Source organism: Pocillopora damicornis, chromosome 4 (genome assembly GCF_964200805.1).
Source record: "Pocillopora damicornis chromosome 4, jaPocDami1.2, whole genome shotgun sequence".
In the NCBI taxonomy this organism is placed as follows: domain Eukaryota; kingdom Metazoa; phylum Cnidaria; class Anthozoa; order Scleractinia; family Pocilloporidae; genus Pocillopora; species Pocillopora damicornis.
In genome coordinates this window covers 785,348-802,452 of record NC_142673.1, presented here as the reverse complement: position 1 = coordinate 802,452, position 17,105 = coordinate 785,348, and the positions used below count along the sequence as shown (strand labels likewise).

Here is a 17,105-nt window from a genome sequence, read left to right as displayed (position 1 = left end):
AATTGTCAGAATAATTTTCTGTGTAGTGGGAAGACTAACGCGCTGAAGCACTCGGTAAATATTGGATCGAGGAGCTTTTTTCGATCTGAGACAGGGCGTTTTCAGTCGTCTTTCGGCGAAAACTCCAGAAACAAGCGATTTATTCACGCATCATGGCGCAGCCAAAAGACTGTGAAACGTGATCTAAAACGCTATCTATTTTGACCACCAAGATGCAAGACCCTGTGCAATTTGTGAAAGGAAGTCGCGAGTGATTGGTCAATGCGGTAAAATTGCTGATTTCCATTGTTTGGTTTGGCGATATTGGAAACCAATTTACAAAGCGTTCATTTGAAGAACTCGCTGTGGGCGGACCACTTCTTTTGTCAACACTATACCACGTTACTTTGATTGACATCTCAAGCAGCTCGTTAAAGTCTGAATGACACCCTTGATCTCATTAAGGCGGCAAGAATGCAGGTGTTTCGGGTGTTTTTTCACACACTCTTAACGTTGATTGGGCCTTGTTTACCCCACGAGATGACACAAAACCACGTGGGATATTTCTGTCCCTGAGTCATGTTTGATTGGTTTTGACTAGATTGGCAATAAATATAGATTAAACACTTTCCATATATGGTGTTCCCCCTGGGGTGTTATGGTGTTACATGTTGGTGGACCGCGTGCCGCGTTTTCCCGTGTCATTTTGCTGTGTCGATTTCAACGCTGATATTTGTTCAAGTTTCGTCGCTGAGTTGTGGACTTAAAGCGTGGTAAACTTTTCGTCCGAAGCGGCCAAAAACGATTCTACTCCAACTTACTGTGTGACTTAATTCAAAGTGTCTAATCGATAGAAACGATTTGCACCCGAGCCCACTAGTCGTTGGTAGCGACCCGAGCGTGAACAAACGGTTCGCGAAATGCTTGAGTACTTCAATATGCTGTGTTGAGACAACTTATTGTGAGTGTGTGGAAAATTTGGACTTCGCTTAACTCGCGCCTTTCTGGCTATCACTGAACAAGGCTATCAAGGATTGTCGACCAACATGTATCAAAGTCGACATACGGTAAGTGAAAATTCGTGTTGAAATGGTAGTTATTGTAAAACAGGCTCTCGTAATGTGACACCCCGGCTCTTTCACAAGTCGAGCTCAAAAATCGTAATTTCCTCCCTCTCCCAGACACCGCATCAACCTTCCGGCCAACCATTCAAGTTTACTGTAGCCGATTCATGCGATCGTATCAAAGAAGAATTTAACTTTCTTCAAGCACAGTACCACAGGTAAGTTCTCAAGTCTGTTGATTACTGTTCGCTGCATGAATTGACCGACCCGAAAACATCATTTGTGTTCGTAGAAGTTTGGCGCGTTAAAGTTTGGCAAATGGCTTATGAGGCGTGAATTTCGATTTACGATGTGATGCCCAGCGAAAAGGGTCTTCAGAAGTCCCTAGCTCGGCGTATAACTTTAATTTATTTTAGAAGCATCGAGCCATTATGTCATGTAAAGTTAATCTTATCGTAGGCTTTCAACACAATATTTACATTGTACTGTTTTCTTGCTTTTAGCTTGAAGTTAGAGTGTGAAAAGCTAGCAAGCGAGAAGACAGAGATGCAAAGGCATTATGTTATGGTAAGCAAGATCTTTTCGATGTTACGTGCTTTTATCCAGTATTTTGCTCATGTCAACCTCAAGGACCTTTCGATTAACACGCGCGCACATCTTTGTAGCCTAAAAATTGTGTATTCACGAAATACGAGCTCGGGCTACTTTTGTTATTTGGAAAGCAAAAAACTATTGAGCCAGTCATCTTTGCTATTGTTTACTTTTCTGTGACGTTAGAGGTTTTGGCCTCAAGATGTGAATACCAAGTGTTCGTTTATATTCCCGATAAGGTTTGTATTAGGTTAATAGCTTTTCTGACCGTGTAGCCCAAGGCCTTTTCCTTCTAATTGTGTAATAATGGAGTCGCCCCGCTGTAATTAATTTGCAATAGATAGTTGATCTGTATTTGTGGAAGAAATTTAGCTCGGCGTTTTAATCTTGTAATCCCAAGAAATCGGCTAGCCGACTTGTATAGTGTATTGTTCAGTAGCTACAAGCAGATGTGTTCCTACGGAGCATGTTGGGATTAAAGATTTGTATCTAACCCCACGTTATGCCGACGTTGCATGTCACTTACAACGTTCAGTGAGAACGCTTCTCGGACAGTTCACACTTCAATGACGTTTGTTTTTATTTTTTCTTGCAGTATTACGAGATGTCATATGGACTCAACGTGGAGATGCATAAACAGGTCTGTAATACTACGTGACAATGTGATAGAAAGTGGGTTTGCCAGTGATGGTTCCTACAATGTAAATTCCTCTCAACGAGATCAAGAAGTCATCTTTTTGGCGACATCACTTGATACGACCACTCGTTGAGATAAGCCGTTGATAGATAAACGAGCGAATTATTTTTGGCAAGCTTTGCTGACATTCATCCAGTCCGAAAGACAAACACTATTGAACGGAAATGTGGACTTGAAAGTATGTCCTTGAGTCGCTTTATCTCCCGCAAAATTAAGGATTAAATTTTTGGCATGGTTTATTCATCAACAGTCTTGCATTACACCTTAGACAAACTTTGAGGCGACAACCTCTAATGGTTTACATTTTTCCTTTCCGAAATGCAAATTAAAATCTACTTGAAGCCTTGACTTCTCAAACAGCCTGGTAAATTGGTGTCCTAATATAAACAAGAATGGCTACGGAAGAATTAATTGCAAATTGAATACAAAGCCTACGGTGAATACAAGATACTTAAACGTTCCGCTGACGGTTTTAGAGGCTTTTTAAAATATGTCAAGCTTTCTATTCTTAATTGTAGCTCGTGTAAATTTGTTTATTTTGGCACAAGTCGTTTGCATAGCCCCTCACCTGCTCGGGGCTAGAACGCTCTCGTTCGATCGCCTGTGCGCTCACGCCGCGGCCATATTAGTGCGCGCTCGAGCTGTAATCAAATAATCCGTTATGGGAACTGAATACCAAGATTAAGCGAGAGAGTAAAGCAGATCAATCAGCCATGTCATGCGTCTGTCATCCCAAAGGGATTTATATTGTCATCACGTTGTCTTTGTCGTGGTGTTAATTTAATGCAGGTTGTAGTCGCGTCAATGTATGTAATTGTCGGGACGTGATATGTCGAATATGGCTCTGTTTACAAGGTGGTCCCTAATTTTTGTGTGATCACCTTGCGGGTGAGCCAACAATTTCTTACTTAGAAAATATTCATAATCAAAATAATTTAATGTGATTGGAAGAATTGATGTGTCCAATCTCAGTACTGCAAAATGTGCTTTTACTTCTCGGTGTTAAAAAATGAAGAGCAAAAGTTGAGAAAGATTAAATTAACCAAACTGGTTGTTTGTGAAGCCTCATTGGGTATTTTTTTTATGGTTTAGAGGATACAGCACAGTTTGCACTTAACGATAAAATTACTCAACTGTGAAAGGAAGTCGGTTTGTTAAACACTGCTTCCTCCGCAGAATAACCACAAAATTGAGCAAATTTCCTATTCAGACAGCTCTCTGGTGTGTAACAATTTTAAGCAACAGGAAAAATATGATCAATTATGGAAACAAAGAATTCTTCTAGAATAATCAATGATGTGATCTCTGTTGTGTTTTCATTACTTGTAGGCTAATTTGAGGGATGGTTTTGTTACTGCATGGACGTAAAACAGTCTCATTCAACTGTCTTTCTTGTCATTGTTTCATTTTTCTTAATAATTTATATCAATGTGTGCAAATTATTGTAAAATATCATTCATATTTAAATCATACAAACTTATGGGAAAGTTGATATTTGTTTATTTTAATTTTTTTCAGACAGAGATAGCTAAAAGGTTAAATGCAATCTGTGCACAAATCATACCATTTCTCTCTCAAGATGTGAGTATTGCGTGAGTCCACTCATAAGCAGAAATGTGTTCTGTTTTATAGTGAAAGGATGAATATTTCTCTTTCATGTGCTTCTCTTGCGACCTTTTAAATCAAGTACAGAAGGTGTCACTGACAGACTAGTGAATGAGTACACATCATCATCATCACATGCTGTCATTAATTACTAGAAGGTTCAGCAATGGGGTGGTATAGGTAATCCCTAATCTCATCAACAAATGGTTCCGCAGGGTCTCTAACAATCTTGATCTTTCTCTTCTTTTATTGGCGGCTTACTTTGATGCATTTTTTATATACAAAGTGTGATTTGATATAGTTTGTAGTATTCTCCAGTGTTGACACAAAAAGTTCTCAGCTCATGTCTGTCAAAATTGATAGCCTATTTATTATTACGAATATTTTTTAAGAAGAGTTCCTTTCAACAACCTCCAGGGTTTGTTAATGTAGAGCTGTTTGTCATCAAACAAGGCCACTGTGGGGTGATTTAATGAAGATTTTGCCTTCACATATTGTAATATAAATTCCAAAATTCCAGTACCAATTGGCTACTGAATGATTGCACTAAATATTACAGACATGACACAATTCACAAAGATTACGTGAAAGATTGAGTTTGTGAACATGGAAATTGAAACAGCAGTTACATGATAAAAACAATTTGGAATGTAAATAAAGTTTCACTGAATGATTATTAATTCTTCATGCAGACTAATCTGAATTGGTTCTAGTCTAGGAGAGTAGAAGTCACTTTGGCCATTAAGAATGTATTTAAGCAAGTTCTAGAGCTGTTTTTCAACTATTATAATTTTACCTAAATTGTGATTAAAGTTTTATTGGGATACTTTCCTATTAAATGATTTTAACAGATTCGTTTTCATGTTTTGTCGATCTTGTTTAGTGCTAATCTTTTTGTGTCCGATTCTTTTTATAGCACCAACAACAAGTTGCAGCAGCAGTAGAGAGAGCCAAACAGGTGACGATGACTGAATTGAATGCCATTATTGGGGTAAGATCTCAACCATTACCCTAAGTTTTCGAGATGGAGGGGAGGTGGGAACCAGGGAAAGTATTAGAAAATGGGAAGGAGATTTGTGGGGAAAGAAAGTAGGAGAGAAATGTCAGAATGCAAGTATTCATCAATGATTCACCCTTTACACCCTAACATCAGTATGCATATTCTCCACACTGTTCTTTATACATTTCTTAAGGGTCTGAAAAGGAGAATTTGTTTAACAGTCAAGAGTTCTTTAGTTGTTGATCATTTCTCTTATTCTCATGCCCTTAATGTTTGATTCAGGGCTGATATTGTAAGGGAAAACTAGATGCCACTCACTCTTAAGGGTTAAAGGGTAAAGTTTGTATTCACTGTTTTGTAACAAACAACTGAAGATTGGAAACAAAGGTTCAGAATATCGATGAGAAGCATATAGGAGGGGCTGATTATTACCCCTGTCCCCACCCATGTAGCTCAAAGTGGGGTTTGAGAAAATGTTAAAGTCATGAAAAAAGTTTGAAGTCTTAAAAAAAAAGGTTAAGTCGCAAAAAAAAGTTGAAGTTGTGAAAAATAGTTGAAGTTGTGAAAAAAAAAAAAGTTGATGAGAAATATGTGATGGCACTAACTGGGCTCTGTAACATAGAGACAAAGATTGTCACCTGTTTTGGTGCAGTAAAAAATATACTTTTTAAAAGATGTTTTCATTGAAAAGGATAAGGGATGTTTTATGGCTGGTGTTTTTTTTGCCATTGTTAGGTAATGATTCTAAAATTTTAGGTCTTTGTAAAATTAATGGACCACATAATTTAATTGAGTGCTGAGAATTCATTGCTATGATGCAGGCACAATATCTACCACCTGGAAATTTTATCTCTTATATCATTTTCCCCATTGAGAATGTATTGATCAATATTTTGTGAGAAGAATTCCAAAACAAGTCAGGTTTGAAAATGATTGGAAACTGTGTTAGGTACTTGGAGATATTGTTTGTGTGCTGAAATTTCCTTTTTCTTGCATTGGAATGTGAGTGATATATTATATTGTACATCAAAGATCAAAAAGGGTAAGACAGACCTTCAGGTGAACAAGTAGTAGCTAAAGGGTGTTAACTTTTTTTTCTGTGGCAAAACAATTGTATGGCTTTTTAGAGCTTGTTTTCCACATGAAGCTTGTTGTGATATTGATGTGTACTAGGTAAATTGTGATATTCAGTCAATATTAGGCCCTAGACTCAGTAATTTTGTAATTATCTTTAAGTACAGGTTTGCCAGATAGATGAAAATGAGATAAAGGTGTTGTGGCACTTTTCAGTTAAATGCAGAACTGACACTCTCACAAATTCTAATGTTGATTTTTATCTATTCCTGAGCATCTGGGCTGGTAATTTAATCAGCTCTCTTTGATAAATGAGCACTCGAATAGTTTGAAATGTTTATTTACCTTTTGTCTGAGTTAGCCTTTTGTTAGTTTTGGCTCAAGTTCCACTGAAGTATGCCTAACTGCTGTATTATACTGTTGGGGTAAATGTTGCTTTGTATGTATTTAAATAGCCTAACAGTGTTGACAGAATCTTAGGAATGTGCCCCACTAATCAGATTACTAGGTATTAAATTCTGATACATTCTGTTTTTGGATAATCTGATCATCAAGAAGAGGTCTGAAACAAGAAACCATGCTCAATTTAAAGAGATAATGAGTTAAAGAAAATCTTTTAAACTGATGAGTGGTAGAAGGATTACACTGTTTGAGTTCACTAGTTGTTCTGCTATCTGAAAGGTAGTTTTGTTCAAAGGAGGCTAGTTTTGTTAGCATGATACAAAGTAAATGTAGCTTTTCTCTTAGTGAACTAAAGGTGATGATGTAATAGCAAGGCTTGACTTGTCCAAAGTCCTATTCTGTTCAAAAATATTATCTTTCTGTTGACATATGGTGGATAGTGTTAATGGATTCTTGTCTATTGTTACCATCTTGCTGGAGTCACCTTGTTATCACTGTAATCTTGAACAAATAACCACTTATGCTAAATGAATTTTGATCTTTGGACCTTGAAAATAGAAGAGTGATCTGGCATCTAGAATTTTTTACAATATTGTTATTAGTGTATTGAGCTTTGCAAACTTTTACAAGCTGAATATTTATGGAGCATTCAACTGATCATTACTTATTACTATAAACAGCAGAGTTCCAATTCTTCAAATATGTATTATCTTCCATACTCTTCCTGATGGCTGCAGTGCTGGGGGCCATGATAACAAAGTTATTTTTGTTTGTTCCCAAGAAGTTTAAGTGTTTTTGCTCTGTGGTATTACAGGAGGGGCTATTGGAGGCTATTTTTGAATTAAATTTGGAATGTTTTTTCAACCATCACCCCCCAGTGTTAGTGCCATGATTTTGTGTCATGCTGAGGGGTGTACACCTTTTTGCCACTCAGTTTGAGAAATCTTGTGTGAGTGACATCCTCTTGAAGGCTTCCATGACTCCTCAAACATATCTCTTCAATAAACATTTATTTAAAATTCAGTTATCCCAATTGCAGCTGGGCTGTGCTTCAGTTTTGTTATAGAGCATTTTAAAGCTTTTCATGTTTGAGCTGTGTGAGGGTCAATGCATTCCTTCTAGTAAATATATTGTAGTAGTCAAAAGTGATGAGAAATAAAATAGTTAAGGTTAAAATTCAGTTTGTTTCTATCTACAGCAACAGCAACTCCATCAGGGTCTACAAGGTCTCCATGGCCATCCTCCCACAATACCACTGCCCCACCCTGGTGCCACACCCCCACAGCTTCCACCTGGGGCGACCTCAGGACTTCTTGCTCTTTCCAACCTGTCAGTTCAGCCTCCTCATTTGCCTATGATGAAACCTGAAGACAAAGGTAATAGACTTGAAGAATAGGTTTCCTAGAGATCTTTTGGAAAGACCCCTCAATTAGGAGGAAAAATTATTATGTAAACATGTTTATTGAAAAGACCTTAAATGCTGCCTTACCCAATTGTGGTTCTGAAGGGTTTTGGCTGTTTGCATAGTTGTTTTTGTTCCTCAAGTGTTTTCTTTGTAGAGTAACTTTGTTTGTGTTGTAAGATTCCCTTGCAACCCTCAGATTTCAATGGACTTGCCAACTGTAGTAAAAACAAGTCTCTTTTTGTAACTGGTCTTTGTTTTTTTTGGTACTTTTTCTAATTCAGTTTTTGTTCTTTCTTTTATGTTCCATTCATCCCACTAGATGGCATGGTAAGAGTATTTTCACTACTATTTTCACCACTTTCAATTATTTTTTTGGTGTTAAAGGTCTCTATTTTTTCTTTGCTAATCATAAATTTTCTTTTAGAATTCCCTCTCACCGCTGGGACACATGCGGTCATCAGAAAAATACAGAGCATCTGACTTGTCGTCACATGGTAGTGATGATGGACACATGGACAGGGAGCGAGAAAGAGATAGAGAAAGAGAACGGGAAAGAGACAGAGACAGAGATAGAGATAGAGACAGGGAAAACAGAGACAGGGAGCGTGACAGAGAAAGAGACAGGGATCGCGACAGAGAAAGAGAACGAGAAAGACATGTTAATGGTCAGTGCACATTTGAAGGTGATGCTACTGCTGTCTCACAGATTTGCTCTCTGGTAGAACTGGGTTCAATTTAAATTGTATTCTTATTCTGTTTTCCTCTCATGTTTTGCTAGGAACAAAGAATAACAGCAAAAGAAAGAGAGATGACAAAGATTCAGGGGTAAGGACATGCTGTGTACTCAACTGTATGGTTTTTAAGTAATTAAATAAGTACATTTATTTATTAATATATTTGGCTCTTTTCAAGGAAAGTGATGCAGAAAAAAGTGATGGTGATTTAGTTGTGGATGTCTCCAATGAGGTAATATTCTGTGGACTATTGTTTAATTTATTTTGTTACCAATCTGAAGATGCTGGAGCTTAAACATATTGCTCCTCCATTACTCCTACAGTGCTTTCTAGAAGGCTTTGCAAGTAGTTGGAAGGACTCTCCTGTTTGCTGAGGCCTTTCTTTGTGAAATATTTAGTCATTTCTAATTAACTTCAACACATATTTTTTTCAAGGATGCTAATTCTCCCAGAGTAGAAAATGGACCTGACTCACCCCCTCTAAGTGACAAAAAAGTTAGGAAAGACTCTGGATCTCCTACCAACCCATCTTCATCTTCATCAACACCTTCATCCAAACACCCAAAGGTAAACACTTTTTGCTTCTGGTTTTCCATTTTGCAGTTTGGCTTCATTGCTTATTACTTGATCATAATATATTGGCTGAATTTTACCCCTGCAGTCTGAAAGCAAAGCTGTGCTTGAAAGACAAACATCAGAGACAGGCTCATCTGGAAGGAAAAGCCCATCAAGATCATCACCTTCGGTCAAAACACCAGTCGGTGAGTTGTGTTCTTGTGTAAAGACTGTCATTCTGATTGCCATTTCTCTCACTGAAAGACAAAAATAAAACTGTGTTTTCTCAAACATCTCTTCTTTGCTGCCTGAGCCATACTGTAGGTCTTCAATTTTGTGTTTTTCTCCTTTGTGTCTTCATTTTATTGTAATAACTTTAACAAAAGATGGATAAGAAAACATTGGCTAGAAGGTAGTCATCACAACAGTACTGTGGTTTTTAGTGATTTAGTATTTAATTTGTTTGTGTATCCAATAATTCCAGCTGCACCAGCTGTGAGGCCAGCAATGTCCGTACCAGGAGGACCTTACCCATATGTCAATGCTATTGCTGGGTAGGAATTCACTTTGTGTTGAAAAAGTATTTGTTGCTCAATTATTAAATGTGAATAAAAATGTTACTCAGTTTGTCATGAGTGTAGAGAGTAGTAACAACTGAGTTCTTAACAAGGTTCTTCTTCATTCCATGCTTTTTGCAACAACAAAAAAAACTTACTTTATTCGAAGACCAAGCTCAAAATTTGCCATCTCTTTAGAACCTTTGACCTTTAAGAGTGACTAGCATCTAATTTCTTCTTACATTATCACCCCTGAATCACACATTAAGGTCACCAGAATAAAGGAAAAGATTATCAACTAAAGAAGCCCCTGATTGTTTTCTAAATTCTCCTTGTCAGCACCTTAGGAAAAGTATTGAGAACAGTAAGGAGAGTTTACATGCTGTTGTTAGGTGTGAAGGGTCAAGTGATGTGAAATAGATTTGTGGGTACTCAGCTATGGTAAACCTCATAGCACTGAGTTTGATGAGCACAGTCTGCAGATGTTACTCACAATGTATGAAGAACTCTATAACTTTGTTGAGAGATTTATTGAGGAAGGAGGTTGCTGTCTTTATCAACAATGAGTATTCGAAAAGTAATTTTTCTCTATTCTAACAACTTTCATTTGCAGTGAACTTTCAAGTCCGACATCATTTTCACCCTCAGTGATGACTCCAGGAATGTCTGCCAGTGGAATTGGTTATGGTAGATCACTGGTATGAAATTGTTTAGTTTCTTTCAAGCAAAAGTTAATTTACCCTCATTATTGTCCACTGCCTTGTCTAGAAGTTGTTTTAGGGCAAATTTTATCCTAAGGAATTATTATGAAATGCTTTTTCTACTGTCTTTGTCAAAGACATCCTGACCATACCTTGTTATCATGTGATGATTTTGCTCCTGGTATTGGTGCAGTGTCAGTGATTTGGTCATCGAGCCCTGTTTGAGATATGAATGGAAAATTTTCTGTTGATTTATCCGGTTGAGACGCAGCTAGTCTTAATTTTAAAAATTTGTGAAAGTTAACGAGAGGATGTGCTCTAAATCTGGATAAAAATATAGCCTATGCCATTTAAATCTGGTCAGATAACTCTTTGCATGAAACTCCTATCTCCTTTTTAAACCCTTTAACTACCAAGATCTGACTGTTAGTTCTCCCCTCTGGCTGCTACAAATTTTCCTGTAAATTAGTGAGAAGTATTCTCATTACCTGTTTGCTAGAAAATTTTTGGATATCACAGGGAGAAAGTACATGTAGTCACTTCTGGAAGTTTAAGGCTAAATGATAAGGTCAATTCCAAGTTGTGGTAAAGTCATGTTAGACACCTCTTTGTAGTGATTGACCTTTGAAAATTCACATTTGAACAGGTTGGCTTTGAACATGGTTCCCCTGCAACAAGAGTTGGTATGCCTCCTCTGGGACCAGGTCTCCCTGCAGGACCCCCAGGGGGTAAACCTGCATATTCATTTTATGTCAGTGGTGATGGCCAAATGCAAGCTGTACCATTTCCACCTGATGCACTGATTGGTTCAAATATCCCACGGCATGCCAGACAGATCAATCAACTTAATCATGGGGAAGTAGTCTGTGCTGTCACGATAAGCCATCCAACTCGTCATGTTTACACAGGAGGAAAAGTAAGAATCATATCCTACATGTAAATGACTTCGTTTGGTTTTTGGGTTATCATAGGTAGCTAAGCAATGACAATTTTTTGTTTCAAGGGATTATTGTATGGAATGATGTTTAGTAATGCAATTTTTCCTTCTTCTACAGGGCTGTGTCAAAGTGTGGGATATTGGTCAAAGTAGTGGGAAAAGCCCGATATCAACATTAGAATGTTTGGTAAGCAGTTAATAAAGTTCATATTTGCACCATTGAGAGGGTGAGATAATATTCAAATTCTTAGCTCATCTTATATTGTCTACATTGCCATGGTTGTTGGAAAAAAAAACAAAACATACTCTACACTAGGTTTTGATTTTTGTTGGGCTTGTCTTAAGAACTTGAAACTTTTTACAGAAAAATAAATCAGGTTGAATCAGCCACAAATCTTCAGTTTTTCTTGTGACTGTAAGACTAAGTAGCAACCTAATTTGTATTTGTGTATTTTTTTGGCAGAGGGATAACTACATTAGATCCTGCCGACTGTTGCCTGATGGAAGAACATTAATTGTTGGTGGTGAAGCTAGTACTCTAACAATTTGGGATCTGGCCTCGTCACAACCTCGTATAAAGAATGAGTTAACTTCAAATGCACCAGCATGTTATGCATTGGCAATAAGTCCAGACTCCAAAGTTTGCTTTAGCTGTTGCAGTGATGGAAATATTGCAGTTTGGGACTTGCATAATCAAACTTTAGTCAGACAATTCCAAGGTCATACAGATGGTGCAAGTTGTATTGATATTTCACCAGATGGGACCAAGTTATGGACTGGTAAGGAGGTGTTTTTTTTTTTTTTTTCTGACCAAATAATTTCCTAGCACACATCTGTCATTAATTACATCATTCTGAAACTATCAATTAAAAAAACTTAAAAGATACATTCTCTGTTTATGTGGTTGAAGTTGTTTCACAAGTTTTGTATGTGTTGGTATTTTTTTTAGCCTTTAAACTCCCAAGGTCTGATTGTTAATTCTCTTCTCTAGTTGCTATACATTTCTTTGTAAATCCCTTTACAAGAATTTGGTGTTAGATCAAGATAGCAACTTAAACCTTATGAGTTTAAGTATTCTTGTTACCTGTTTGCTGGATAATGTATGGATAATTAAAGGGAGAAGTTACATGTTAATCACTTCTGTGAGTCAAAGGGTTGAAGATTTTGTAGGCAAATGCAGTTTCTGTGTGGTTCCTTCTATCAGTTTTACAAAGGGATGTGGATATATTTGCCAGTGACCATCTTTGTGTGGGTTAAAGTTTTTTTTTTTTTGTACAGTAAATTATTTCAGATCACTATTAATTGATCTGTTCTTTCTGACAGGTGGTTTAGACAACACAGTAAGATCTTGGGATCTGAGAGAAGGCCGACAACTTCAGCAGCATGATTTCACATCACAGATCTTCTCATTAGGGTATTGTCCTTCTGGTGATTGGCTGGCTGTAGGGTAAGCAATGATCAATTCTTAGAGTTTCCTTACAATATCCAATACATATCAATCAGTTCTGGATTGTGAAATAATGTTAATTAATGTTGCTTCACATGCATTGGTGATATGGGACACTTGTTTGAAAGTTTTGTTTGGAATACTGATGTGAATAATTATTTGTATTCTGGAACTGACACATTAAAAATTGCAGTTTAAAATCTTGCAAGAGGCCAAACTAAACAGAGCTATTGTTTTCCTTCCCTAGAATGGAGAACAGTAATGTTGAAGTACTTCACCAGACAAAACCAGACAAGTATCAGCTCCATCTGCATGAAAGTTGTGTTTTGTCATTAAAGTTTGCCTACTCTGGCAAGTGGTTTATTACGACAGGCAAAGACAACTTGCTGAACGCCTGGAGAACACCCTATGGAGCCAGCATCTTTCAGGTTTGTAGAGTTTGTTTAAAAGCTAAATAGCTTGCTGTCGTTTATTTTTCTAAACCCTGGTTTCTGTTAACTTACAGTCAAAAGAATCATCATCTGTCCTGAGCTGTGATATATCTACAGACGACAAATACATCGTAACAGGATCAGGTGATAAGAAAGCAACCCTCTATGAGGTGATATTTTAAATGTGTGAGGTACAATGTACCGATAAAAACAAACAGGACTGATTTTTGTCCCTCCTGTGTGAAATGAATGGATAGACAGCACATCCGAATCTGCGTCAAGAAGGATCAAAGTAGGACTGATTGTGCCATGTACATGGATGTTCTTGCACAAAGTCTGAAAAGCACATGTACAGATGCATTGTTTGGATGGAGTACGGTTTTTTGTAAGACATGATTTTGGATAGAACACTTTTCACTTGCTTCTAGAGTTCATCGCAACTTGGATTGTCAATATGTTTGTTGTGTCAGTTAAAGACCCATGGCCTCATCACATTTCTAGTTACCACATGGGTGTGTCTTATTCACAGTTTATTCCTTCTGTGAAAGGCATGGCAACAACTATCCAGTCATTTCTACTTGTGGAAAAATATGTGGAAATTTTAGTTGTTATGCTTAAAGTAACTGCCTCAGAGGAGAGGGGATTGGGCAGTTCATGAAAGAAAGAGTGTACCAGAATTGAACTATTAAGTGTGTGAATTTTGTCAGATATCACTCAAAGAAAACTTAGTATATGATGATAAAGAGTGAATCTTTTTTAATGTTAAATAAGTTTTAAAAGATTGAGCGTATTGTAAAAAAATCCCCCCAAGGTTAAACAGCTGCCTAGTTTTTTGCATGTGCATATCTTTCATGCATCTTCTTTTGTTAAAAGACTGCTAACATTTGCAAAAACGTTAGAATTAAATAAAGTTCTTGGAATTTGTGTTTGATTTGTAGTTTTGCTTACCGTATTTACCCGTGTATAATGCGGGCCTGTGTATAATACGCACCCTAATTTTTGACCTCTTTTTTCCGAAAAAAAAGATTTCATGACAAATACCAAGAATTAAAACTTCCATTTTTTCACTTAATTAACAAGAGCTGGGAATTCATCAATAATATGTTTACAACAATTTCTAACTAGTTGCTACTACAAATATCGAACGCACCGAGCACCTATCTACAAGCTTTTCTATTCAGTAACAGTCAAACGTTTTATAAATGTTGTAACTTGAAGTCCTTACTAATATACCTACATTCACAACTTGAATTATTATCATAACAGCCGTTCATAAACATTATTTCTACTCACAGTACTGCTGGTAGCTTGAATATAATTACTGCATTGCAATTGCGTGATTTAAGTAAAATGTTCAGTGTCTTTAAACCGACTCACAGTCCGATTCGAATAGGTTTTCGATGACTGAATCCTCAAGTTCATCAGTGATCTCAGTTGAATTGTAAACCAATTCATCTTATGATCCATTTGAATTGTTTGTGATCCCACATTTCAGAGAGAGGCAGTGATCATTTCTGATGGAATGCCTTCCTACGCTTGTGAAATATACGAACAGATCAGTTCCTCCGAAGCCTTTTTTTGTCGTCCAGTAAGTTCGTGAATTCCATCAGCCATCCACTCCTTTCGGACTCCATCTCTAAATGGTTTGTTCAAAGATACATCGAGCGGCTGGAGAAGGGAAGTTCGCGTTTGAAGGAAGTGTTCACAGTATCTGTCATGTGAGCTTCAAATGAGTCGTAAACAAGCAAGCTCTTTCTCCTCCCCAGGCCACCGATCTGTGCAATTTTACTTTCTTTGTTGCGTTTTTAATGGACGTGCTTGACAAACAATAGAATCCGTGTATAATACGCACCGCGATTTTGATGCTTGTTTTTATGGAAAAAAAAGTACGCATTATACACGGGTAAATACGGTATTTATTATTTTCATTACAACATGGGGGCAGTAATGTGACTTTTAAGGGGTAAAAATTCAGTTTTAAAGCACATATAATTTACAGAAGTAAATTGGTTACTCAACTCACAACACAATCAGTTCAGGTGTGTACCATGGCTTTTGATCGTAACCTTTATTTTTGACTTGAGGATGATACTGTACAGAGATACTGTACAGAGATGTAAGAAGCCCATCAATCTTAGGGGCTAAGGTGTTAAACTAAGTTGACTTGTTCAAGCTGTTGTTTCTGATCAAGCTTCGCATTTACAGTTTGCTTAAACCTGAAATCACCTCTTGGTGGTGGGTAATTTTTATCTTAAAGTCATTACAAAATTAGGTTCACTTCCTTTTCTTCCTGGCAGCATTTGCCTGTCTTAGTTTTATCTTTCTTAATCTTCTCCAATAAGTTTTATTGTTTAAGTCATCTGGCTCTTCGTCCACTGGTTGTTTTGGTTGAAGAACTTCCCATAGCCAGTCAGGATATTCATTGTCTGGTAACAGAGGTGGGTCAGATCCATCCTTTAAGTAATTTATACCTTGACAAAGCTTTGGCTCTCCACTACCTAGAAATGAAATAAAACAGTTTTTCTGTACCAGATCCTGTCATGCTTATGTAGTGCACAAGTCTGTTTCCATAAGCATCAATTTTGCAACACTGAGGGATACAAAATATTGAATTGAGCCAAAATAAAGCCCAACCCATTCACAAACAAGAAGGGGGATCAAGAGGTCAAATTAACAACTAAAATGAACTATAATGCGCATTCAGGTGGTCTTGTTTTATGGTAAAAGCTTGAATGAGCCATGCTGGTTTGCCAAGTTCTGGGCATGTAGTCAAGAAATGACTGGGGAATTTTTCCAGGATAAAGCAGACTTCTCTAAATAAAACTTGATTGCCTGAATCATGTTCCAGTCAGGAATAGAGATTATTCCTGTGTTAATTATTTTATTTGTAGTTCAACTACATTTGTGAAAGAAAACTCTAAAAAAATAAATAAATAGCCACAGGAAGATCATGTCAACTCAATAAGCCAAGAATTGTGACTTCCCTAATTATTGAGTGGCACTACATCAGAGACTCCAGGTAGTAACCTAACCAGACCTTGTAGTCAATGATTGATGAGGAGTATGTGTCAAACACAGTTACACAGGGTCCCCACTTTTATCATCGAAGACCAAGACCAAGCTCATAGTAGGAATGTGACATACAGTAATTGTCCCCTCACAGCCAACCAAGAAAAGCCATAAATCAACTCTTTTCACGCTCATTCAAAGCTGTTAATTGATATATGAAATAAGAACTAAAGGCAAATTTAAAACGTTCGAAAAAACCCGGTAACCTATAAAATTGATGTAGAGGCCATCGTCGAATTAACCTAAGAAGGGCAACTTGGGAATATAACACTACTAAATTAAAGTCCACCTTGTCACTAGTCTTTGAAAAGCAAGGAATACGTCATAGATACTAGTATTGCGATTCGATTAGGTGTTAATAAAAGGCCCTACATTCTTAAGTTTTGTCAACACAGTCATCACAGCAAAGAAGCGGATCGATGGCGTTAAAACAATTCAGACTCCATCACTGAGTCGATTCACGGATTACACAAAGATCAAAACCTTGTTTCTTCTGCTTTCACACCGAGAGAAGGAATAAAGCATCAGTTGTAGTTCCAATCCATATAAATTCCCTCTGGAAATGAAGGGGGACGTGATTTGAACTCATCAACTATGCAAGCAAGTCGTGCTTGCACACGCAAGAACGAAGCAACAATCGTAACTTATACCTATGGACATCAAGTACTTTTAGTCTAACCTTACAACAAATTAACCTTTCTGAACTTTACCTGATTCACTTGAAAATAAACATACTGGTTGAGCTGTTAAACTTGTACAAATTCTTGCTGTTAAAACCTGTTTTCTCCGCAAACCTTGGATAACACATCTTACCATTGCCACCGCCATCTTGTTTCTTTACGAGCCCGCAATCTTCG

The 17,105-nt window shown here is 37.2% G+C and overlaps 2 protein-coding genes across 2 annotated transcripts; one reads left to right on the top strand and one right to left on the bottom strand.

Annotated features, from left to right (window-relative positions):
• The first annotated feature begins 10 nt into the window (after positions 1–10).
• LOC113672645 (transducin-like enhancer protein 3) lies at positions 11–14,110 on the top strand. Its single transcript, XM_027188952.2, has 21 exons — positions 11–1,046; positions 1,161–1,261; positions 1,547–1,610; positions 2,230–2,274; positions 3,850–3,912; positions 4,853–4,927; positions 7,611–7,788; positions 8,137–8,144; positions 8,242–8,482; positions 8,596–8,642; positions 8,730–8,783; positions 8,987–9,118; positions 9,213–9,312; positions 9,591–9,660; positions 10,277–10,361; positions 11,011–11,280; positions 11,420–11,488; positions 11,765–12,080; positions 12,625–12,748; positions 12,996–13,176; positions 13,254–14,110. The coding sequence occupies exons 1-21, from the start codon at positions 1,026–1,028 to the stop codon at positions 13,359–13,361; spliced, it is 2,352 nt and encodes a 783-aa protein (XP_027044753.2). The 5' UTR covers positions 11–1,025; the 3' UTR covers positions 13,362–14,110.
• A 984-nt stretch (positions 14,111–15,094) lies between these two features.
• Positions 15,095–17,100, bottom strand: LOC113672646 (uncharacterized). The gene is made up of 2 exons (XM_027188953.2): positions 16,959–17,100; positions 15,095–15,677 (listed from the first exon to the last, which is right to left on the bottom strand). The coding sequence occupies exons 1-2, from the start codon at positions 17,074–17,076 to the stop codon at positions 15,454–15,456; spliced, it is 342 nt and encodes a 113-aa protein (XP_027044754.2). The 5' UTR covers positions 17,077–17,100; the 3' UTR covers positions 15,095–15,453.
• Positions 17,101–17,105: the final 5 nt, after the last annotated feature.

What these genes read in the sequence shown, in the direction of transcription:
- LOC113672645 (XM_027188952.2), top strand. Translation starts at nt 1,026, where the DNA reads ATGTATCAAAGTCGACATACG. An exon ending in AATTGAATGCCATTATTGGG is followed by an intron (nt 4,928 to 7,610) that starts GTAAGATCTCAA and finishes TTCTATCTACAG; the next exon opens with CAACAGCAACTCCATCAGGG. An exon ending in TTCGGTCAAAACACCAGTCG is followed by an intron (nt 9,313 to 9,590) that starts GTGAGTTGTGTT and finishes CAATAATTCCAG; the next exon opens with CTGCACCAGCTGTGAGGCCA.
- LOC113672646 (XM_027188953.2), bottom strand. Translation starts at nt 17,076, where the DNA reads ATGGCGGTGGCAATGGTAAGATGTGTTATCCAAGGTTTGCGGAGAAAA. An exon ending in TTTATTTTCAAGTGAATCAG is followed by an intron (nt 15,678 to 16,958) that starts GTAAAGTTCAGA and finishes TTTCATTTCTAG; the next exon opens with GTAGTGGAGAGCCAAAGCTT.